This window comes from Gorilla gorilla, chromosome 11 (genome assembly GCF_029281585.2).
Source record: "Gorilla gorilla gorilla isolate KB3781 chromosome 11, NHGRI_mGorGor1-v2.1_pri, whole genome shotgun sequence".
Classification (NCBI taxonomy): Eukaryota; Metazoa; Chordata; class Mammalia; order Primates; family Hominidae; genus Gorilla; species Gorilla gorilla.
In genome coordinates, this window is record NC_073235.2 from 29,208,562 (window position 1) to 29,233,808 (window position 25,247).

Below are 25,247 nucleotides of genomic sequence, written 5' to 3' on the forward strand. Positions count from 1 at the left end.
GCAGCACCAGGACCCTGCTGCGCCCTCAGCAAGTGGGTAGCACACAGGAGGGGTGGCAGGTGTGCTGGGAAGGGCTGTGGCCCAGTCCTCTCTGGCCCAACACGGCCATCTCACCTGCCGGCATTCTTCACAAAGCCCAGGTCAGCCAGCTCCACATCACACAGCTCGCAGCGGAAGCAGCCCGGGTGCCAGTTGTTGTTCATGGCCTTGATGACGCGGCCAATGATGAACTCACCTGGAAGAGGACAGGTCCCTGCTGGCTGGGGAGCACATACCTGTCCCCTCTTCGGACCCTCCCAAGCCCTGTCCACCTAGCACTCCACCTGCTCTCTGCCTGGCCCATGGGCTCCCTCGTGGGATGGTGATGCCTGTAGGGGGCCTGACGGCTGCCGCTCAGAGAGGCAAGGTGGGGAGTTAGGAAAGAGCTGGGCCAGTTCTGTGTGACCCCTCGGCCCCCTGCCCCCAGACACTGCTGCCCACTTCCCAGGCAGCCCAGGATGTGTACTGTCACCGGCCTTACCACAGGATCCACAGCACGGAGCAAACAGCATTTGGAAGTCGTGTTCGCAGTACTTCCGGCCTTCAAACTGCAAAGGGGTCACAGAGAGAGGACAAGCAAACCACCTATCATCCCCAAGAGCAGCCCAGGCCCTTGTTGGGTCAGAACCTGACAGCAGGGGATGAAGCACTGAGGCAGGGGCATGCCGGGCTGAGGCTGGAGCAGTGGGTCCCAGGCCTGGCCAGAGAGGACACTGGCCCTTTTGGGATGGTGGGGTGCAAAGGGAGGTGCCCCCGTGGAAGCTGGAGAGGTCGGTGAGGCCACCTGTCAAAGGGCCACTGGTGTCTACTGAGGATCTGGACCCTGTTGGTCCAGAGAACAGGCTGGGGGCGAGGCGGTTTTAAGCCAAGAGGGATGAGATCCAGTTTGAAGTGTAGTGTCACTTGGTCTTATTTCCTATACCTTCTCTGTGGGAGTATCCAGCTCTCTCAGAGGCCATGAAGACCCGGGTATAGGAGACAGAAGGAAGGGAACGCAGGAAGGGCCTGGGCATGGGGAAGTGGGAAGAGCTCAGGGCTGCGGCCAGCAGGAGCCAGCGTGCACACCCTCCAGGCGGCAGCTGCCAGCGAGGGCCCCTGTGCTGGCCACAAGCGGGGCCAAAGCCTGCCTCTGCTTTCCTCTAACAATTGTATTTTCTGTTTTTTAATTGGTTTTTCCCTGTTCTCTAAAATGAGTGTCTTATTAGACTAAACTGGATATAGCCCTACCCAGTGACCTGTAGAGTCAGGAAGGGCCTTAAACTCTTTCAGCAATGAAAATCTTCTGGGCACCTACTGTGTGTGAGAGAGAGAGGCTTTGTTCTGGGCATATGGCCACCCCTCCTAGAGCTTTGCCCACCCCTCCCGCTGCCTCTACACTTAGACAGCATTTCTCAGGAGGCCGAAGGCACCATGAGGAACAGCGGCTCTTGCTCTGCCAGGCGGACCACAGGCCCCACATCCATCCACCAGCCAGTCCCATCAGCTCTACCTTGAAACAGAGCCAGCATCTGACCCCTGGCCACCACCGCCACCACAACCACAAGTGATGTTCTGGTAAATGTTGAACAGCCAGCTCTCTGGGGCGCAGAGGCAGGCCCTGCTGTGGGGCGTTTGCCAGTGTCCATGATGTGAATATTCCCGTCATGGCCAACTCCTGGCTGCCAACATGACATCGATGTGGACTTGAGAGGAGATGTGCAGTGGCCACACCAGCACAATGGACAGAAATAACCCCATCAGCATAGACAACAGTAAAGTGGAACAAAATAATTAGCAAGTGGTATGCTTTGAGTATTTGTTACCTTTGTTTTTAATAAAATTGTATCCCATTGTACGTTGATATAATTTAATTTTTAAACAATAACTCTGTTGCCCAACCAGCTCGCAAGATTGTTGATGATTTAACGACTGCTCCTGTGAGCTGGTGGGGGCCCCTTCACTTTCATCTGGGTGATTGCACTAATTCAGCTCCTGGTCCCCCCGGCCTCCTGGCCCAGCCTCTGTTCCTGCCCCGCCTTACATCCTCTCCTCAGCACAGCGGCCACAAGCCTCCTTTTTTTTTTTTCTTTTTTTTTTTTTTCAGATGGAGTCTTGCTCTGTCCCGCAGGCTGGAGTGCAATGGTGCGATCTCGGCTCACTGCAACCTCTGCCTCCCAGGTTCAAGTGATTCTCCTGCCTCAGCCTCCCGAGTAGCTGGGATTACAGGCACCTGCCACCATGCCAGGCTAATTTTTTGTATTTTTAGTACAGACAGGGTTTCACCATGTTGGCCAGGCTGGTCTTGAACTCCTGACCTCAGGTGATCCATCTGCCTCCGCCTCCCAAAGTGCTGGGATTACAGGCATGAGCCACCGCGCCTGGCCAGGTCACCTTTTCAAATGTCAGCAGATAGTGTGACTCCTCTGCTCCACACCCCAAGGTGGCTCCTGCCTCTCGCAGAGGGGAAGCCTACGGCTCTGTAGAGGCCCGTGGGGCCAAGCGAGATCCACCTCCCTGTCCTCAGCTCCTAGCCCTCTCCCTCTCATGCCCTCGGCTTCCATCACACCAGCCTCCCTACTGCTCTCCATACACCCCATGTTCTCCCACCACAGGGTCTGTGCATATGCGGTGCCCTCTGCCCAGTATGGCTCCCTCCCCTCAGGTGTGCCCAAACCTCACCTTCCGTGAGCACCACCCCACCCCACCCCGGGAACCCTGACTCCCAGGGAATCAGCACCATCTGGTGGGCCGTGTGGTTGCTGTGCTCACTGTCTGGTCCCCAGGGAGGGCAAGCACCACCAGGGCAGGCTCTTCCTGCCCCCAGGGCCTGCCCAGCATCTGCCCAGAGGAGGCTGGTGAAAGGTGGCTCTCTGTTAGCACCCAGGGCACCTGGGGTGCTGTTCACATCTCACAGGTGAAGGATGGGCCTGTGCAGGAGCTCAAGCCTGGTTCTGGGCTGGCTCCAGACCTGGCCCTGTCACCAGTCGGGACCACTGCATGGAGCCCGGCCCACCCGCTCATAGAGGGCAGACTCTGAGCTGGGTCTGAGAAAGCCCTCAGTAGTGTCCTCACCTCATAGAAGAGCCCCTCGGGGAAGGGCCGGAAGCACTGGGCACACACGAAGCAGTGCTCATGGTACAGCTCCCCATTGCTGTTGACAATGCGCTCGGCGGGGGAGAAGCGGGCCTGGCAGCGCTGGCACACGGCGTTGGCCAAGGCGTCCGACATATTGCTGGGGGCGGGAGACAGGAGGGGTGAGTCAGAGCTGGTCAGGGGTGCAGATGGGGCACACACGGAGGCCTGCGCCCGACAGACACACCTCGTATTAAAAAGTGAAGATGCTCTACGGGATCAGGAAAATCGCTCTAACCCAGGATCCAGGCTGCTCAGTGCTTGTAGTGCCCACCCCTTGGGGTGTCAGGGGCCCAGTCAACTCCCACTTGGGCCCCTATTACCCCTTCTTCAGGGACCAGAGAGTCTCGCACACAGAACACCACCCAGCACAGGTGAGCGGCTCTGTATTCACACTCTTATTTAATCCCCAAGGCAATACTGCAGCTACTATTATTATGGCCTCTTCCAGAAAAGGGACCTAAGCCTCAGAGAGGTTGAGTAACTTGCCCAAGCTCACACAGCAGAGCGGGGTCCACACTTGAACCCAGACTGCTCAGTCTTCCATGGTTCCATCCTCTGCACCATGAGTTAGTTTCAAACTGACTGCCTCCAATAAACACATAACCACCCAAACACAGAGCAGGTAAGAGGGTAGCCGGGTGCGTGTGCAGAGTGGCTCAAGCCTGTCATCCAGAGCACTGTGGGAGGCCAAGGTGGGCGGATCCCTTGAGCCCAGGAGTTCGAGACCAGCCTGGGCAATATGGCAAGAACCCATCTCTAATAAAAATACAAAAAAACAAAAAAATTAGCCAGGTGTGGTGGTGCAAGCCTGTAGTCCCAGCTACTCTGGAGGCTGAAGTGGGAGGATGGCTTGAGCCTGGGAGGCCAAGGCTGCAGTGAGCTGTGACCATGCCACTGCACTCAGGCCTGGGCAACAGAGTAAGACCCTGTCTCAAAATAAAAAATAAATAAAAAAGACAAGAGTATGAATCTTTGAGACGAGATGGGAGTGTGGTGAGGGGAGCAAATCTCACCCATACTGGGCACTGCCTGTCCCCAGAGTCAGTGGTGGGTTTCCTTCTGGGAGGGGTGAAATGCGAACTACAGGGGAAAAGCCCACAGTGAGCCAGGCCCGCAATCAGTCCAGCCCCAGGGCCCTTCGGCACAGCCAGGAGGGGCCTTTTAGACTCAAAAACAGGGTCAGGATGTAGTCCTAAACACCCCAACTGCCTCTACGACCTTCAAAGAACCGGATACCCCACACCTTTTGCTAGGAAGGGAGAACATGGGTTCTGTCTCAAGTGTCAACTCCAGTGGATTCCTGGAAGGCTGGGCAGAGAGGGATCATCAGGCCCGCTGGGGAGTGACGCAACCAGCTGGTAACGTCTGCCTGGTTGCAGCCGGGTGGTGGCAGGACTCGAGTGCAGTGCCTTTGGGAATACCTCTCCGCCTGCTCTGCCTTCCAGGATGAATCCCACCCAGCAGTCACTGCCGCGACATCATGAGGGAAATGCTTGGTGAGTGAGGCTCCTGTCAGGCTGTTCTGCGGCCTGCAATCTGGGCAGGGCCAGCCTGAAGAGTGTCAACCACAGAGAAGAGGGGCCTTAGGATGAGTCCAGGGGTGGACGACAGGGCTGCGCTTAGGGTCTGGGTGTGGGCTGTGGGCGGAGGGTCTCGCAGGAGGCTGCTGCCACATGGAGATGAACTGGAAACTTGAAAGGGGCACCCAGGCTGTCCTTTCTTCTCTGCTTAGGGACCCATCTGGCAGAGGCTGTCTGGAAGGCCATTCAACCAGGCTTTCTGGGCATGCTGGGCTTCTGTCCACCTTGGCCTGCCCTCTGGGGTGCTTAGGAGACCAAACCCACCATGTGAGCCCACATTTAGGCCAGAAGGGCAAGGAAGCAGAGATGGTGGCAACAGGAGTTGGGAAGAAACCAAGAAGAAACGAGGTCTCGGCACCCAGCGGCTGGTCCTCAGTCCTCCCAGCTCCCTGCTGGTCTCCACAGGGCGAGCCAGGCAGGCCACCAGGGTGGAGACTGGCCGCCCCAAGCCACCCTCGAGGGCTGGGCAGGGCTTCACTAGGACAGGCTTGGTTTCCTTCCGGGAGAACACTGTGAACCTCCTCTTCTGAAACACACACCCAAGGTGGCAGGGAGGACGTTCCAGTGCCTGCCCATGAGCGAGACCTTGGGAGTCTTAGAGAAGTCGGAAATCAACAGGAAATCCCATGGCTCTGGGCCTGGAATTCCTCACTCCAAGGACCCAGAAAACGAAGCCAAATTAAGGACTTCCACCCAGCCCCAGCCTTTCAGATTCCGCCTTAAAGCCAGACCTCTAGACCCCAGTGAGTGAGCACACATCCCTCGCACCCCCTTCCAGGCTCCTGTTCTCTGCCTCCAGGAACTGCTGTTTAGGGCCTGCACCCACACGCCTGCCCCCTCTGGCTTCCAGGTGTGCTGACCCTACTCCCACGGGCCAGGTGCTGCTGGGACCCGTGACTTTCCTTGTGGTTATGGGCACTCCTGCCCCACTAGCCCAGCTGCTTCACCACCCTTCCTCCCTCGCCCTTTCATAAACAGACCCTCAATTAGCACTCCCCAGTCACCTTGCTTCCCACTGAAAAAGGAAGCTGGCTGGGCTTCTGGTTGGGGTGGGGACTTGGAGAACTTTTCTGTCTAGCTAAAGGATTGTAAATGCACCAATCAGTGCTCTGTGTCTAGCTAAAGGTTTGTAAACACACCAATCAGCACTTGGTAAAAACTGACCAATCAGCACTCTATAAAGTAGACCAATCAGCACTCTGTAAAATGGACCAATCAGCTCTCTGTAAAATGGACCAATCAGCAGGATGTGGGAGGGGCCAAATAAGGGAATAAAACCAGGCCACTCGCGCCCTCAGCAGCAACCAGTTGGGGTCCCTTTGCTTGGTGTGGAAAGTTTGTTCTTTTGCCTTTTATAGTAGCTTTTGTTGCTGCGTGTTCTTTGGGTCTGTGCTACCTTTATGAGCTGTAATGTTCACAGTGAAGGTCTGCAGCTTCCATTATGAAGCCAGCGAGACCATGAACTGACCGGGAGGAACCGTTTTGAGGAACAGATAATTCTGGACGTGCCACCTTTAAGAACTGTAACACTCAGTGGGAGGATCTGAGCCTTCACTTCTGAAGTTGGTAAGACCACAACCCCACGGGAAGGAAGAAACTGGACATAGCTGAACGTCTGAAGGATCAAATTCTGGACATACAGTCTTGAAGAACTGTAACACTCACCGTGAGGGTCCATGGCTTTATTGTTGAAGTCCGCGAGACCAAGAACCCACCAAAAGGAACCAATGCTGGACACACCACCGGGGCCCTGACAGCAGCCTGGCCACACACACACTTCTCTACCTTCCGGCTCATCTTCCAGTTAGACCTGATAGCCAGTCTGTAAGCAGTTTCTCGGCTGGTCCCTGAACGCATCCAGTGAGATCATTGCTGCCTGTGGCCGACAGTAGCGCACAAAGTGTGGCATAGGTGGGGGGGGGGGGGCGGATGTGGGGGTGGCCACCTCCTTCCTGTGCCCAGGGGCTGTCCCCGCCCAAGTCACAGGCACGAGAGACCCTAACAGCAGTTCTGTGAGGGAACATTCCGCTACAAGGGCAAAGATGGGACAGACAGAAGCATGCAGAGACAATGGAGACTCAGCACCATGAGAGAACACGCCTGCTGACTCCTGCAGGGGAGGAGGAGAGGCAGTGTGACACAGAGAGGCCAGCAGAGGCCTAGGCCCAGCTGCTCAGCTCTACACCTGATAGCCCCAGCCACCAGCCTGGGATCTGGAAAGAGGTGCTCGCTTCTGTACGCCTCACGTTCTCTTTTGTAAAGAGGTGCACCAGAGAAACGGCCACATCGAGGAGCCGAAGAGAATGAATGGCACCCACGTGTCCAGCACAGAGCACCAGGCCAGGAAGGGCAAAGCGCTGGATAAAAAGAACTGTTGTTTTCCAGCAACTCTGGGAGCCTTCCAGAGTCCCTCTGCATGGCTCAGCCCAGGGGAAGGCCTGCAGGCTGCCTGTGGTCCCTGTGAGAGGTCAAAGGGTCAGAGACGTGGACATTCCATGTCCTCCTTTGCACATTCCTTCAAGATAGAGAACACAGTCTGTCCAGTTATCCTCCAGGAGACACCACTACCCACCCCCAGCTGGACTACGTAGAACATACTGCTCAGGGCACACCCAGCCTGGAAGCCAAACCCCAGAGGTGGGGGAGAGCACACCATCTCATGCCCTTCCTCAGCCCTCTCCAGCACCCCAGAATGCTTTCAGTCTTGACAGCCAATACAGGCCACTTTGTTGCAAGATGTCCCTGAGTCTGAGGTGGGATCAGAGAAGCTTGCTCTGTTCCAGGCCTTTGTATAAGGGGAGGAGGCTGGTTCCAGGTAAGGAGATTGAAGCACAGAGAGGGTCAGTAACCAGCTGAGGGTTACACAGGATTGGACTCATGTTCCTCCCATCTCCTCTTGGCATCCCCCATTCCTGATTCTGTTTCTTCAACAACCTAGAACTTCCTCCATCCCAGCCTTCCTGATATCTGAGTCTAGGAAGAGTGTGTAAGGATCTGGGAAGAGTCGGGGGCCAGCCACAAGGAGTCTGGTCACACCCAAGATGAGCAAGTGTTGCTGAGGCCACGTCGGCCTGAGTAGCAGTCAGGCCAAGGGTGTGTCCCCTATAGCCAGGCACACCAGGCTGCAACCCTGGCCCGGACGCCCCCTGTCTGTGTGACCTGCAGCACAGGACTTTGAACCTCAACTTCCTCGTTTATAAAATGGGCCAGGAATAGCTACCTCCAGGGACTGTTGGGAGGGTTCAGTGAGGCCATTCCTGCAAGCACAGCCCATGCTTCTGTCCTTCTTCCAATGAAGTCCTCACTGAGCACCCGCACTGATAGGCACTATTCCAGATGCAGAGGGTTTTGGGGAGGGACCCTACTGCAGCACAGCCCAGGGAGCAGCTTCAGTCCCTCAGCACTGCCTGGGCTTCCTCCCCGCCGCGCATCCATGAAGTCAGCCAGAGGCCAGTGTCGGGTCACCTGGCCACATGAGGTCAACAAAAATGTACACAAAGCCAGCCCACCATGGGGACGCTAGAAAATTAACACGCTGCGTGTTCTCACTGGTAGGTGGGAATAGAACATTGAGAACACATGGACACAGGAAGGGGAACATCACACACCAGAGACTCTTGTGGGGTGGGGGGTGGGGGGTTGGGGGAAGGATAGCATTAGGAGATATACCTAATGTTAAATGACGAGTTAATGGGTGCAGCACACCAACATGGCACATGTATACATATGGAACAAACCTGCACGTTGTGCACATGTACCCTAAAACTTAAAGTATAATAATAATTAAAATAAAAAAAAAATTAACATGCTGCCTGGGTTGCTATACACAAGATGCATTGACACCATCAGAAACAGACTCCAAATCAGTATGAAACGTGTCTGAAATTAGAGCTTTTTCTGAAGCCCTTGCCATATCTCTTTGCTCTAGCGGCTTTTCTTTTAAGCAGGTACACCTGAAACATGTTACACTAACAACAAAGAACTGACAGAGGACATGAACCAGAAGTTCAAAGAAAAACAATGTGAATAGTCACATGCGCATGCGTGCTCAGGGCTGCCCCAGGCCTGTCATCATCGTGCCTGTCCTGCCTGCATCTCAGCTGTGGTATCAGTACTGTGAAAGTCACTCCAGAACAGCCTTGGGGCCATCAGTGCCCTGGCCACTCGCAGCCTGGTACCACAGTTATGCCACACGCATCCAGGGCTGTCCAGAGGTTGACCAGGGAGGGTGCCTGCTCCAGCTCTGCCACACTCAGGTGAGTGACTTGGCCTCCTGAGTCTGGGGGTCCCCACCTGAACAGCAGGCTGCGCCAGACCTGCCGTGCCAGAAGCGGGAGCCCAGCATGCAGCAGGGACTCCACAGATGGCCGTGCTGCTGGCCTGCAGTTCCCGCCCTCCACTCGGTGCCCTCCTTCTTCTGTTCTCAGCAAAAGATATCTTTGATGGCTCAGTCCTCTAATTGTCGCTCTGGGAGCCTTCCCTGACCACACACAAGGAGCTGAGAGTGGGCTATGCTTGCCCTGGGTGGCACTGGCCTTCCTCTGCTCCTGGGTTCTCCAGGCCCTCCCCTACCTCTGCGACTTATGTTCCTGGCTCCCTCCCTGGCGCCCCCCCCCCCCCCCAGCCCTTCTGCCCAGCCTTGGCCTCCTCCCCAGGGTCCCTGTCACTTTGATGCCAAAGACCCCAAGGTCACAGCCCTATTGCTCTCTCTTCCCCGCTGGCCTCTCGGCACTGCAAAGGCAACATGTCCAGGAGCTCCTCCTCATGCCCCTGACCCCAAGAGTGAGGGGAGGTGGCCCCACCACCATCCCCGTGCTCCTCCCAACCTCCCCATCCAGAGCCAACTCATTCTCTGAGGTGCCCTGAGGACCATCCTGAACCCCACTGCTGGAGTCAGTCTAACCTGGGTTCAAATCACAGCGTAGCCATGTTTGGGGTGGGTGAGTCCAGCAGGTGCCTGCTCCGCTCAGAACCTGTCTGCTCATCTATAAAGTGCAGCATGATCGCCCCCGTCTGAAAGCAGTGCTGGGGGCTACACAGGCTCCCTCGTCTCTAACATAGGTCCCTGGGCGCACCCTGCCAGGAGAGCTGATCACAGGTGACATCCAACCCTGTTAGATAAAGTCGCACGCGCCCACCCTGTCGCCAACCCAGGGCCCATCCGACGCCGGGGCAGAGAGCCCATGGCGTCGGAGGGCCCCGGTCGGGTTTCCGAGGGAAGGCCTGCCCTGCCGCCGCAGGTTTCCGGCCATTGTCCCCGCCACCCGCCCCACCCCTGGCCACCTACCCCGTGGCGGGCGGCGGGCTCTGCCGGTGCTGGCGCCGCCGGTACAGCCCCGACGCGGCCAGCGCACCCAGCCGGGCCGCCATGGCGCGGGGCAGCCGCCTTGAGGTCGAGGGTGCGGGCCGCCTGGTGCAGGGGCTATGGGACCACCTCGGAGGGGAGGCGCGGCCGCCTGGGGCCAGACACCAAGACGGGACGGGCGTGTGGGCGCCTCCCCCGCGCCGGTCGCGAGCTCACGTTACGCGCTGGGATCTCCAAAGGGCAGCAGAGTCAACTCCAAATAGAAAGGATATTGTTCGCGCCGCGGGGGCAGCTCCTGAAAGCTGAGGCTGGCGGGGGTTGGGTCCCGCTGGGAGGGGACTGGTCTGGGAAGGCCCCAGACAGCACAGAGGTGAGGTCCACAGTGGCGGCAGGACACCCAGGAGGTCTCCGGCTGCCACCTGCCAGGAGGAAAGCTTGTGCCCGTGGACACACTGAGGAGGGCAGAGTCAGCTGAGGAGGACAGGGAGGACCTGGCGCCTTTAGGATCCCTGCCAACAGTTAGGAAACCGAGGACCGGAGCCACACAGGCCCACATTCTGCTTTGCTCCCTTCTCTGAGAGCCTCTGCCACAAACATCACCATGGGGCACCCAGACCAGGTCAGAGCCGATCCTCTGGATCTGGCCAACAAATGGTCAGGCACCCCAAAAGAGGTCCATATTTTAGAGAAAAAGCAATCCTCCAGCTTCCAGGGGAGCAGACGCAGAGGGACCTGGTGGAAACCACCAGGAAGGCACCATGTCCCCCGCATTTTTACCCAGAGATACTGGCAAAGTTACTTGTGATTCATAAACACCAGCGGTAGGCATCCAAACTGTGACCAAGGTGAGCCTGGTCAGCAGTACAATAAAGATCCAGAGCACTCATGGAAATCTTTAGCATTGATTCCATTTCCCTGAAAGACCTTTCTAGAAAGGTCAGAAAGCTTGAGCAGTATCTTCTTCTGCCTTCTGAAAGCAAGAGCTGGCAGCCGTCACTAAAGACAGCAGGGCACTGATCCTCCCAAACTAGGGTGGGAGAAAGCCTTGGAGGGGCTCACTGGCACTCAGATACCAGGCCCACACGCCACCGAGGAACACACTCACCCAGCAAGTCCCAACAGGAGGAGGTACTCGTTAAGCACCCTGGCAGTCAAGTGACGACAAGCATTGGGTACAATATAATTTGTAAATGTAGTCCAATTCCAAAGTTGCCCAACACTGATCAGTTCAACAAATAGTTTTTAAAGGTGGCCCCAGGGGCTAAAGGGCATGGAGAAGCTGAGCCCAGAGGAGCCAAAATGAATAGGGAATACCGCTGACTCTCTGATGCAGGTAGCCGAATGCTTAAGAAAACTTACACAGAAAATGTTCTTACAGCAGCTACAAGTCAATGCCATAGGGCCTAGACCCTCTCACCACTCCCGACTCAGCCCATCCATGTGGAAATCCTCAACACTAGAATCCAGGACTCTCATGCAGACCCGCAGTTTTCCGTAAGGAGGAAACATTTATTTAGGGCTCCGAGGGTCACATATAGTACTGGAAAGGAGGCTACAGCCACAAGTGTTTTGTACAACATAATCTGTAAATGAAGTTCAAGCACAAGTTTACCAAGTACTAATCAATTCAACAAATATTTACTATAAAAGCGGACATCGAAGGCTAGAAATTGAGAGAGGCTTAGAGTCTGATTGAGCCCAAATCCCAAATCTCTGCACAACCTTACCACCCATTCTGCAGCCTGTCCTGCTGCAGGGATGGGATTGGGAGCCACAGATACTGTAAACTGAATCTAGAATTCTATACAAAGTATTATACACCATGACCAAATGGGATTTGGGTCAGTGCTCTGGCTCTAGATATTTGCAAAAACACCGAGAGTGATGTCAGCAAAAAGTGGTGGAGTAAGGACCTCCAGAAGTTCATCCCTCCATAAAAGCAATGAAAAACCTAGCAAAAATTATCAGAATCTACTCTTTCAGAACTCTGCAAATCCACCAAAGGTTTTCAGTAACCCTAGGAACACTTGGTCAAGAAAAACAGATGAATCTTGGTAAACAAACAAACACAAACCAGTGAGGTTTGTGTTGTTTTAACTTATCCTAGTCCCTTATTCCTGCTCCCTAACTCCATGGCTGCCTTGAAAAATAATAGCTTGTGGTCCCAGTAAGGAGGTAGCAGAATGGAATATTATGAACAACTGTATGCCAATAAATGAAATAACCTACCTGAAGTGGAGAGATTCCTAGAAGGACACTACCAAAACGAACTCAAGAAGAAATAGAAAATCCAAATGTATCAGTCTAAATTTTCATACTGCTATTAAGAACTGCATGAGACCCGGTAAATTATAAAGGAAAGAGGTTTAATCGACTCACAGTTTAACAGGGCTGGGGAGGACTCAGGAAACTTATAGTCGTGGCAGAAGGCAAAGGGGAATCAAGGCACCTTCTTCACAAGGTGGCAGGAAGAAATACCAAGCAAAGGGGGATGAGCCCCTTATAAAACCAGCAGATCTTGTGAGAACTCACTATCACAAGAACAGCATGGGGGGAAACACCCCCATGATTGAATGACCTCCACCTGGTCTCTCCCTTGACACGTGGGGATTATAGGGATTACAATTCAAGATGAGATTTAGGTGGGGACACAAAGCCTACCCAAATCACTGAGTAAGGCCAGTAACATGTAAAGAGACTGAGACAGTAACCAAAAACACTTGCCACAAAGTAAAGCCAGAGCTACATGGCTTCACTGATGAATTATATCAAAGGTTTAACTACAATTAACACCAAACCTACAAACAAACATACAAAACACCAGTGTGGTGGCACATGCCTATAATCCCAGCTACTCAGGAGGCTGAGGCAGGAGAATCACTTGAACCTGGAAGGCGGAGGTTGCAGTGAGCTGAGATCACGCCACTGCACTCCAGCCTGGGTGACAGAGTGAGATCTTGTCTCAAAAAGAGAGAAAAAAAGAAAAAATACCAAACCTTCACAAAATCTTTCCAAACAAAAGAAAAGAAAGACTAGGAGGGAACACTTCACAACTCATTCTATAAGTATCTTGATCTCAAAATAAAACGCTAAAGTCACATAGATGCAAATGTCCTCGATAAAATACAATAAATCTAACACTCTATAAAAAGTATTATACACCATGACCAAATGGGATTTATCCCAAGAACATAGGGTTGGTTTCACATCCAAAATTCAATGTAATATACCGTATCAATAGAATATAGGGAGGACACTCTATGACCATCTCAACAGATGCAGAAAACACATTTGGCAAAATCCAACATCTTTTCATAATAAAAGCACCCAACAAACTGGGAATAGAAGGGAACTTCTTCAATTTGGTAAGGGGCATCTACCCAAAACCCATAGCTAACATCATACTTAGTGATGAGAAAATGAATGCTTTCCTCCTAAGGTCAGGGGGATTTCCAGTCCACTATTTGTTTTCAACATTGCACTGCAGATTCTATCAAGGACAGTTAGACATGAAAAAGAAATAAAAGACATCTAGTTTGAGAAGGAAGAGTAAAACTATTTTTATTTACATATTACATACTCATATATAGAAAACTCTGAAGAATCCCTCCTCAAAAAAAGAAACCCTATTTACAGATAAGAAATGAGTTCAGTAAGTCTGCAAGGTATACACTCAATACACCAGAATCGCTAGCAATGAGAAATCTGAATATGAAATAAAACAACCCCATTTGGGACAGCATCAAAATGAATAAAATACTTAGGAGTAAGTTTAACAAAATAAGTGCAAGACTTCTTATTCACTGAAATTATAAAACATTATTGATATAAATTAAAGAAGACCTAAATAAAGATAAAGATATCCCATGTTCATGGATTGGAAAACTTAATATTGTTAAGATGGCAATACAACACTACATCAAATGGACCTATAGATTCAATACAATCTCCATTAAAATTCCTGCCTTTTTTAAAGAAATAGACAAGGCATTCCTAAAATTTATATGAAAATGCAAGTGACACAGAATAATCAAAACAACTTTAAAAAAAAACAAAGAGGCCAGGTGCAGTGGCTCACACCTGTAATCCTAGCACTTTGGGAGGCCAAGGCAGGTGGATTACTTGAGGTCAGGAGTTCAAGACTACCCTGGCCAACATGGCAAAACCCCATCTCTACTACAAATATAAAAATTAGCCAGGTGTGGTGGCACATACCTGTAGTGCCAGCTACTCAGAAGGCTGAGGCAGGAGAATTGCTTGAACCCAGGAGGTGGAGGTTGCAGTGAGCTGAGATCAGGCCACTGCATTCCACCCTGGGTGACAGAGTGAGACTCCGTCTCAAAAAAAAAACTTACTTAAAAATTACAAATTACTTACTAAAAAATTACAAGTGTGGCAGTGGTGTAAGGATAGACATATACACCCATAGAACAGAACCAAGAGTCCAGAAATAGGCTGGGTGCAGTGGCTCATGCCTATAATCCCAGTACTTTGGAAGGCTGAGGCAGGCAGAGCCCAGGAATTCAAGACCAGCCTGGGCAACATGGCAAAATCTCGTCTCTACAAAAAATACAGAAAGTAGCCAGGTGTGGTGGTGTGTACCTGTGATTCCAGCTACTCAGGAGGCTCAGGTAGGAGGATCACCTGAGCCCAGGGAGGTTGAGACTGCAGTGTACCAAGATCTTGCCACTGCACTCCAGCCTGGGTGAAAGAGTGAAACCCTGTCTCGAAAGTCCAAAAATAATCCCATATATTTGTGGTCAACTGATTTTTGACAAGAGTGCCAAGACCATTCAATAGGGCAAAGAGTAGTCTTATCAACAAATGATGCTAGGACAACTGGATAGCTACATGCTAAAAGTATAAAACTCCTAGAAGAAAACAGATGTTTTCATTTCATGAGCCAGGATTAGGCAGTAGTTTCCTAAACATGACAACAAAAACTCAAGCAGCTAAAGAATAAGAAAATAAATTGGATTTCATTAAAATTTAAAACTTGTGTGTATCAAATGACACAATCAAGAAAGTGAAAAGATGATCCACAGAAAAGGAAAAAATATTTGTAAATCGGCTGGGCATGGTGGCTCGTGCCTGTAATCCCAGCACTTTGGGAGGCTGAAGCGGGAGGATCACCTGAGGTCAGGAGTTTGAGACCAGCCTGGCCAACATGGTGAAACCCCATCTCTACTAAAAATACAAAAAAAAAGCCAGGCATGGTGGCACACGCCTGTAGTCCCAGCTACTGGAGGGGCTGAGGCAGAAGAATCGCTTGAACCCAGGAGGCGGAGGTTGCAGTGAGCTGAGATTGCACTACTGCACTCCAGCCTGGGCGACAGAATGAGACTCCATCTTAAAAAAAAAAAAATTTGCAAATCATATGTCTGAGAAGTGTCTAGTATTCAAATAAATAAGGAACTCTTACAATTCAACAATAAAAAGACAACCCAATTTAAAAAATGGGCAAAGAGTTTGAATGGACATTTTTCCAAAGAGGATTTAAGTGGTCAACAGACACAGGAAAAGATGCTCAACACTATCAGTCATTAGGGAAATGGAAATCAAAACCACAATATGACACCACTTCACACCTACTAAACCAGACAACAATAACAAGCATCAGCAAGGATGTCGGGAAATTGGAACCTTCATACATTCCTGGTGTAAAATTTAATAAATGTAAAATTGTTCAATTACTTGGAAAACAGCGTGGTAATTCCTCAAAAAGTTTAACATAGAGTTACCATATGCCAGCAATTCCAGTCCTGGGTATATATTCAAGGAGAAATTGTATGTTCACACCAAAACTTGTATGGGAATGTTCATAGCAGTATTATTCACGGTAGCCAAAAAGTGGAAACAATGCAAATGTCTACCACGGATGAATGAAGAAACAAACTATGGCACAATAGAATATTATTTACCCAGAAAAAGGAAGAAAGTACTGATTCATGCTACAATATACGGATGAATCTTGGAAATATGTTATTAATAAATGAAAGAAGCCAGGCACAAAAGGTATATAATATATGGTTCCATTTATGTGAAATGTCCAGAACAGGCAAATCTGTAGAGACAGAAGGCAGGTTACTGGTGGCCAGGGCTGGGAGGAGGGGGAAATGAGGATTGTCTGCAAATGAGTACAAGGTTTCTTTTAGGAATGATTAAAATGTTCTGGAATTAATGGTGATGGTTGCACAACCTTGTGAATGCACTAAAAACCACTGAATTTTACAATCTAAAATGGTGAATTTAATAATATGTGAACTATGTCTCATTTTAAAAAACACATGAGTAATGAAGAATGCAACTACATGGCTTCTTAGAGGCTGGAACTGAGGCCCCAAGCTATGAGGCAGGGCTGCCTCCCCAAGGCCCTGGGGCATGTGCCCTCAGCCCAGTGGGCAGAGGCAGAGACGGACAGAGGCAGAGATGCCACAAACAGGCTGTCCTCCAGAGCCAGCTCCCCCACCAGACTCCTCGCTGGGAGGCTGAAGACAACTCCATGAGTTTCCCGTGTATTCCTCCAAGGATGTGGGTGAGGACACAGTAGGTTTTACGTTCATATGTGTATTCAGTCACCTCATCTCAGCAAGACATATGCATTCACTCATGGAGGTATCTCACTAGGGTGGTCATCCTGCTAAGTCATCTAAGTAAATATTCACCTTCAGAAATGTACACGCTACACCTAAACAGAACAAGGAAGACAGTGACAGTGCCTCCCTTGGCCCCTTTCCCACCTGGAAATGAAGACCTAAGGGATGGTTAAGCCTGAATGCAGGCTGGGCACAGTTGTTCACGCCTGTAATCACAGCACTTTGGGAGGCCAAGGCGGGTGGATCAAGAGGTCAGAAGATCAAGACCACCATGGCCAACACAGTAAAACCCCATCTCCAATAAAAATACAAAAAAAGTTAGCCGGTCGTGGTGGTATGCACCTGTAGTCTCAGCTACTTGGGAGGCTGAGGCAAGAGAATTGCTTGAACCTGGGAGGCAGAGGTTGCAGTGAGCTGAGATCACGCCACTGCACTCCAGCTTGGGTGACAGAGCGAGACTCCATCTCAAAAAAAAAAAAAGAGCCTGCATGCGGCACAGCGCAGATAGGGACAGACAGAAGAAGGATAACCCGCAGTGGATAGAAAGCCCGGGCTCCTCTCCCCAGTGGCTCCCTGGGCTGTCCCTTGCCAGCTCACAAGTGCTGGCTGTTAACTATTCAGGAATTCTGTAAAGCATTAATGCCATGTTGGTGGCTTGAAATGAGCCCAGGTGGGGGTATTCACACCACGGAACTGGACACCCTGCAGATTAGTCCCTCCATCCCTATTATGCCACTGGCCGGCTAGAAGGGGCCAGTCAGCACCAGAAGTAGAAGAAAAAGGAAGGAGGTGAGGGGCCATGGCAGTGCCACCTGGCCCAGTCTGGGGCTCAGGGCTCAGTGGTGCCACATCACAAGCCACATCACTTGTTACCCACTTTACAGTTTGCTTAAGCCCCTGACGCCACTGCAGCCTCATGTGCTGTGCTGAGGGCTCTAGCTGCAGTCAGCTGCCCCTTGGCCGACACCTTCTGCCTAGGGGACCACCGGGCACACTCCTCACCCGGAGGAGGGGCAAGATTGGTGGATATGAGGGCAGGGATCTAGCAGCGTGTTCTGCGCTGTACTAAGCATGGGCTCAGCACACAATCAGGCATACGACAGCCTCACACGTGACACACGTGACGGTCACACCATGGGTGGGACTCCACTTTATGCAGCCAAGCCATTGAGCTCACGTGGCCGTGGGTGTCAACATCCCAGGCTCCATTTCCAGGAATGCCAGGGACAGCTGGGTCCCTAGGTAGGTGGCCTTAATATCCTCCCTGTAGAACAATGGTGATGCCAGAGGTCCCTTCAGCTGTGATAGTCAAAGATCTTGTGGTTGTAAGTTGCAAAGTCCCTGAGTTGCCGCTGAGGGCGAGCCCCCTCTCTTCCCACGGCATGCCACCCCATGCTCTGGGCTGCCTTCACTCCCTGCCCAGCTGGCTTACTCCTGGGCTTCAGCCCCTCCATGCCCAGGTGCCTCCCACGGCTCCCCCTCAGACTTGCCACAGGTCTTCAAGCACTCCACAACCACACCAAGCATGCCATCCACCCCCACCTGTCATCACAGGAGGGGCATCCTCCCGAGCCCCACCCTCTGTGGCCCACCTCACAGCCAGTCAGTTGGGTCCTGTCCACTCCACCTCACAGAACCCTGAGTCAGCCTCCTCTCCTCCACCCCCTCAGCCACCCAGGAGAGGCCTCCCTAGTGGCTGCCTTCTGTCTCCTTCCCCATCTCCTTTCCCAGCAGCCCTTTCTCCACACCACCCATGGGTTCATCTGCAGACAGCATGGCCACACATGCCACTCCAGGTCACTTTGGTGGCTCCCCACAGCCCTCCCTCTGCTCTTGCCTGGTGAGGTCCTAGGGAGAGCTGGCAGGGAGAAGCCCTGAAGGTATGCGAGCAGAGAGGGTGTTTCCCAAAAGCAGCCTGGCTCTGGGCAGCATGGGGGATCCCGAGAGAACCAGGATCCAGGCACGAGGAGCTGCCTGGGATCACATGGGAACAGTGGACATGGGGAAGGGCACCCAGTGTGAAACAGTGGAAATGAAACTCCACTGCTTCTGGGACAGGAAAACTCTCGCCCACTCCGAAGGCCGGGTTGGATGTCTGTTCCTCATAGGCTGGCCCGGCCCAATCCCTGTGTATGGAAGGCAGGGAAGCCAGTGGGGCACCAGCACTGCGGGCAGCAGGGTCACCTTTGAAGGAGCGGGTGCATTACACTCAGATCGCTCACAGCTGCGTCAAACAAACTCCAGGAGAAAGGACTGCGGGGAGCCACCAAACTGCATAAAGGGAGGCTCTCGGGAGTGGAACTGCGGCAGTTTCCTTCTCTTTATGTTTCTGTTATCTTTTATGTTTCCAGGTTTCTCCTTATTCTCTAAGACGAGTTGTATTGCCTGGACGAGGAACGCCCTACACCGTGTCTGCCAAAGGCTGACTGTCATCCCTGTGTCATTTGAGGGTAAGAGTTTCTCAGGCCCTTGGAGCCCACAGCAGCAAGGGCAGGCTGACCCCTGCTCGCCACCACCTGCCTTCCCAGCGGTTCCGGCTGGGCTCACCTGACGGCCTCCGTCTCCAGGGAAAGGCCCAAGGGACTCAGGGGCAAGAGGACCCTTGCCAGGGAGCAGTGGCACCTCGGGGCCTCCCATTCCAGCCCCGCACCCTTCACGGCTCTGTTCTCCTCGACATCCCTCCTGTGCCTGAAGGAACCGTCTCTCATCTACCTCCACCTCAATGCTGCTGCTGGGGCTGCTCCGGACCCTGTTCCTGTCTCTCCCCACTTTCTTTTCCTAGAAAACGGAGAGTGAGAACCAGCCAGCTGGCAGGGATGCTCTGAGGAAAATGGGAGGCAGCCCGGCTAGAACCCTGGGGGGTGACCACAGGCAGCCAGTGGGCCTGCAGATGCCACTCTCCTGGGGATGAGTCCCTCCATCTCACTGCAGAGGGGCCTGGGCCAAGGTTTAGGGGTGACTCCAAGTCAGGGGAGCTGACTGGGAAGAGAGGCTTGGGGAGAAGAAAGGGAAGTGTGTCTGGAGGGCAGGACTTACAAAGTGACAAGTTACAGGCTATTTTTGGTTCCTGGGGCTGCCCTGAGACCCCAGGCCACAGCCTTAATGGCGATCACAGGCAGCTCCCCTGTGGGCCTCGGATTTGAGACTGCAAACCTGGACACTGCCCTGTACCCTCCAAGCCCCTCTCCCCAGCAAAGCCACAGGTGACTCTCCGGGCTGGGGCTCCCCAAGAGCCCCAGGTCATGGGATCCTGAAGAACAGCATCCGCCTGCCAGGACTTGGCTGGGGGAGACCAGGGCCTCAGGGACAGCCCCCTCCCATCCAGTCCTGAGTCATGCACTTGTACCCAGCTAGGTTCCAGAAAGGGCTGCAGGGACAAACACTGGCCGGACACTGGTGGACCTGTGACTGGCCTCCTGAGTGGCTCAGCCTCTGTGGCCTCTGGTGACCTCATCTGTGAAATGGCAACGAGGGGTCTGAGAGCAGAGGGTGGGCCAGGCCCAGGGGAGCGCCCTGTCCCCAACCAACCCCTGCACAGCTGGTGCTTGGGCGCAGCTCTGGCCAAGTTCCAACATACCCTTCAACATTTTTAACATTTTTACCACCCCAGGTTTACAGAGGAGGAAACGGAAGGCTCCAGAGATGACACTCACCGGGATCGGGGATCGCACAGCGCGGGCTCGGGGAAGTTGGGGGAGGCACGCAACCTTTGAACCTTTTGCCCGTGGTTGGTGTCTGACCTTGGACAAGACCCCCTCCCGCAGCCCTGGGCGTCGGTTGTGAGCAGACGGCTGTCCCATCTTGCAGCGGGAGGGTGGGCAGGAGCTCCACCTTCCGCTGCAGGCGCTCGCCCAGAGGAAGAGGCGCGGGGGCTGGGGGACCCCTGCCCCGACGGGCGCTGCCGCCCCGGGAGCTGCGAGAATCCGACGCGCCAGGGCGGAGCGGGGATCGTGGCGCCGCGGGGCTGTACGAGGGCGAGCTGCGCCTCGGCCAGGGGTCCCGCAGTCCCGCCTCCCCGGCCCGGGGGCGTGGGTGGGGGCCGTTACCTTCCCGTCATGGTGGCAGCGACGCCGAGCCCTGGGTTGCCGGGGTTGCCGCGGGTCTCCCTCTGCTGCTGCAGCCGCCAGCCGAGCGCCCGCCCGCCAGCCCGGGCCGCGGAGCAGGGAGACGCCCAAAAAAGGCCAAGAGCCGCTCCGCCCGCGAGAGGGGTGGGCGGGGGTGGCAGGGTGGGGCCCGCGGGGCGGGGTGGGATGGGGAGGTCAAGGCTGAGGGTGGTGGGGGTGTTGGGGAGGTGACGGTGGGAGGTTGCGGGCGTATAGGTGGGGGTGGGGGTGGCAGGTGGGGGTGGCGGCGGGTAGGGTTGGAGGGGTGGGGGTTAGAGGTGGGGCTGACGGTGGGGTTGGAGAGGTGAGAGTGAGGTGGGGGTGGGAGTGGGAGTAAAAGTCGGGGTAAAGGTTGAGGGTGGGCCCCGCTCGCGCACAGCCCCAGCTCCAGGGACACGGAGCGCGGCCAGCGGCGGGCGCGGGTCAAGTCCTTCCCAACCCGGGCTCTGCTCGCCACCTCCTGGATTCCGGGCATAGCTTTCCTTTTAAAGGGAGTAAAGTTATAATAAACGCGAACAAGCACCCCCACCCCCACAGCCCCGCCGGGACGCCCCGCCCGGCGCCCCCTCTGCAGTCCCTGGGCCGCCCCAACCGCAAACGCGTGCAGGAGATGGTAGGCGTGGGGGCGATGCTGAGACCACCTCCCTCCCGGACTTTCCTAGCCCGGAGTTCCCACCGCGGATCTGGGCACTGACTCCCTCCCGAGGCACCCGGGACCGCCGAGTCCACGCAGTCCCGCCCCCAGGGAGGCTAAAGCCGAGAGGCGTCCCTCTTCAGTCGCAAGGCTGCTTTCTCCGGGACATTCCCATTTCATCCCCCGTTGCGGGCCATCGCCCTAACTTGGCGAAAGATATTTCTTAAACGACAAAACCAAATGCCCAGCTCCCAGGTTTCCAGGGGAACCAGGAACGCCTCTGTATAATGAAGCGCTGAGAAGCTACCATTAGAGGCGTTAAGATGGAGGGGTAATATAAACTATTTAGGGAATCTCTTCGGAGGAAATTTTCAAACAAACAAAACAAAAAACCCCGCCCTGCCTAAAGGCAGATATTTCCAGCTGGACAGTGGCGTGCAGCTCATCTTTGGAAGCAGCCCAGATGTCACACTGAGGATTGGGAGCTGGGCGGCCTGATGTGTAAATGTGGTGCTACTCCGGTCTTGGCAGCAGAGAAAGATGATCTAGAAATGACGGTGTGAATTAGCAACCCACAAATAAACTGGTGCCGTTCAGAAAGATGAGTTGATAGTATCCTGCAGTTCCACCTGCAGAAATAAGCTGGGAAAAGACACCTGTTCCTAAGTGGCTGGTATTGTGGAGTGCCTTTGCAGTTGTTACTTTTTTTTTTTTTTTTTTTTTTTTTTGAGACGGAGTTTCGCTCTTATTGCCCAGGCTGGAGTGCAATGGTGCAATCTCAGCTCACTGCAACCTCCGCCTCCCAGGTTCAAGCGATTCTCCTGCCTCAGCCTCCCAAGTAGCTGGGATTACAAGCATATGCCACCACACCCAGCTAACTTTGTATTTTTGATAGAGATGGGTTTCACCATGTTGGTCAGGCTGGTTGCAAACTCCTGGCCTCAGGTGATCCGACTGTCTCGAGTTATTACTTCTTGTTGCGAGTGTGTCTCAGCTGATTCGGCTTAACTGTAATTTGATGGTTGATTAAGCTTAAGTATGGATAATTTCTTGGCTCATCTGCTCATACAGGGAGAAAGGCTTTCCACCGTTACTGACACAGAGGTGTAGGCCTGCTGGGGCCATGCACCAGAAATCCACTGCTGGACAGTTAATTGAATATCAGGGTCTTGTGGGAACCAAAGAGGATGAAAAGTTGAAAGCATTACACCAGAGGCCCATGCTCTCCACAGAGGAGACCACATTCCTGCCTTTTAGCCCAAAAGCCTCCCTGCATATGATAGCTGAGCACACACGGATCTGTATGTGGCCAAACCAGGACCCTATGCAGCTCCCAGTGTGCCTCATCCCTGGGCCAGGGCAAGCTCAGTAACAGCTGGTAGGGGTTGTGGGCATGGCTTAGCCCTGCTGGAGATGCAGAGGCTTCAAGGAGCCAGGGCCAGCCTCCCACAGTTCAGCCAAGAGGGCAGAGTTGCAGGAAAGAGCTGGCAATCACACATTCACACACTTATCCACTTGTTCCTTCAAGAGTATTTATACCGCATGGGCACTGGAAGTACTACGGGGAGAAAGAAGCCATGGACCAGGCTCTCATGGAGTTTAGCAGGGGGTGGAGGATGGGCAATAAACAAATAAATAGATACGCAAACTAGATTTTAGACAAGGGTAAGTGCTGCAAAGAAAAGGACAATGGTGGTGGCTGCTTTAGAGTGAAGAGTGAGGGAAAGTTTCTGAGCAGGTGACATTCAAGCTAAACCGGAATAAGGGAAAGAGCCAGCCCTCAGCCATCCGCAGGAAAAGCATTCCGGCAGAACAGCAAGTGCAACAGCCCTGAGGTGACATGAGCTTGGGGTACGCAAGGTCAGAAAGAAGACCAGTGGGTCTGGAAAACGGGGAGGTGGCAGGTGGAGGGGCACGGGAAATAAAGGAGAGGGCCCAGGGCAGAGCAGCAGGGCCACAGCAGAAGTAGGATTCCACCCTTAGGTGGAGAGCTCTAAGCAAAGACAGACACAACACTCTAGCATCAGCAGGGGGGAATCTCAGAAATACCGACTGAATGAAAAAAGAGCACCTTTTCCATCTATATCAAGTTCTAGAATAGGCAACATTTGTCTGTGGTAGAAAAAATCAGAACGGTGGCTGCCTCAGGCTGGTCTATTACACCCCAGACTGCCCTGGGGTGGCAGGACAGGGGTTGACTAGGAAGGAATGTGAGGGAGTTTCTGGGGTAACAGGCAATGTTTTAGTAGGAGTTTGGGTCACACAAGTGTATATGCCTTTGTAAAAACTCATGGAATATATGGCCAGGATTTGCACATTTCATTATATGTACATTTTACCTCAAAAGAAAAATACTGTAAACGATATTGAACTCTAGTTAATGACATACAATGCTGAAGTGTTTAGGTAGAAAGGTACTGATGTCTGCAACTTACTTTGAAATACATTGTTTAAATCAAGATGAGCCGGTGTGGTGGATCCCTGTAGTCCCAGCTAGTCCTTAGCTAAGGGGAGGCTGAGGAGGGAGGATCACTTGAGGCCAGGAATTCAAGACCAGCTTGGGCAACATAGCATGACTCTGCCTCTAAAAAATGAACTCAAGATGGGGAGATGGGTAAAGGGAAGGACAGAAAGGTGGTAACGTGAGTCTACGACGATATTAATGTGAGAATCTAGGTGGTGGGTATCTGGGTTTTCAACTTTGATGAGTGCTTGAACTTTTTCATAGCAAAAGGGGGAAGTGTCCCTAGCTGCTGTGTGGCCACTGTGTGAGGGACAGAGTGGTCTCAGGGACAGTCTGATTAGAGGCTATGGTGAGCGTCCAGGAGGGACTGGTGCCTTGGGCCGTGCGACAGTCGGGACACTGAGAAGGCATCAAACACAGGATCTATTTTGCAACTAACAGGATTTGCTGGGAATCTGGATGTGTGTGTGTGGCCGGCGTGGGCGTGGTCAGCACAGGTGTGGTGGTTGTGGGGCAGGTGTGTGTGTGGCAGGTGTGAATGTACAGCCGTGGGAGTCAAGAGGACTTGCAGGTGGCCTTGCTTTCCTAGGTATTGGTGGCAGTGGGACAGTCTGGGCAGGTTAGCGAGGGGTGACGCTGCATTGGGCCCTCCCCAGGCATCCCAGGGGAGATGGTGGGCGGGGCACTGTGAACCTGGAGCAGGGAAGAGAGGTCCATTCTCCAGCATAGATGCAGAAGGCTTGGTGCAAATGGAATTTCAACTCTAGGGCTCCATGGAGACCCTGGGGTGTCTGTACCAGTCAGGAGCCCTCCAAGGGTAAGAGGTGGGACTGGCAGGAAGTGAGGGGGAAAGCAGGAGAGTGTGAGGTGCCACAGAAGCCCGGAGGGAAAGAGCTCCAGGGAGGAGGTGCGCCACTGCCCCGTGTGCACACCGCTGCGTGCAGAGGCCAGGGAGGCATCTGGGTTTGGGTCAAGAGCCGGTCCCTGGGAGTGAGGGGCCTGAGTCCAGCTGCAGAGGGGCAGGCAGGGCCCCTGCAATGCCTCCCCCAGGAGCACCCCTCCCTGGGGTCTGTGTAGATGGTGCTCCCCAGAGTGCTGCACACAGTGCCCCTGGGGGGAGAATGCTCTGAAAGGGGGGCAGAGAAGAGACGGCAGTTGGAAGTGGGGAGGGGAAGGGGAGGGAAGGTGAGAATGCAGTGTCCATGCCCAGGTCTTATAGGATGGCATCACTGAGGGACATTCAGAGAGTGGCTTGAATCACACACTTAGTCTTCGCTGGGGGACAGATGGGGCTCTGAGGCTGAGGCTGAGGCTGGGCCACAGAGTGACATGACAGCTGTCCTAGAAGGTGAAAGAGGTGCAGCATCTCCCTGGGCACGAGCCTTCTGCCCTCTGGGGCTCAGGGCAGGTGG

General features: G+C 53.5%; 1 protein-coding gene across 4 annotated transcripts in view; it reads right to left on the reverse strand.

The window, feature by feature from the left end:
- Nucleotides 1-25,247, reverse strand: part of LIMS2 (LIM zinc finger domain containing 2) — a 42,980-nt gene that overhangs the window by 15,930 nt on the left and 1,803 nt on the right. Inside the window, exons 1-4 of one of the 4 annotated variants that reach the window (XM_019022053.4) lie at nucleotides 20,681-21,584; nucleotides 3,091-3,250; nucleotides 521-587; nucleotides 115-235 (exon numbers count right to left, since the gene is read on the reverse strand). In XM_019022053.4, coding sequence (XP_018877598.1) covers nucleotides 115-235; nucleotides 521-587; nucleotides 3,091-3,250; nucleotides 20,681-20,691 — 359 coding nt within the window. In that variant the 5' untranslated portion in view covers nucleotides 20,692-21,584. Of the gene's footprint in view, nucleotides 1-114; nucleotides 236-520; nucleotides 588-3,090; nucleotides 3,251-20,680; nucleotides 21,585-25,247 lie in introns of those variants that run through there. The other 3 variants (XM_019022054.3, XM_019022055.3, XM_063694745.1) reach the window with 3 other exon arrangements.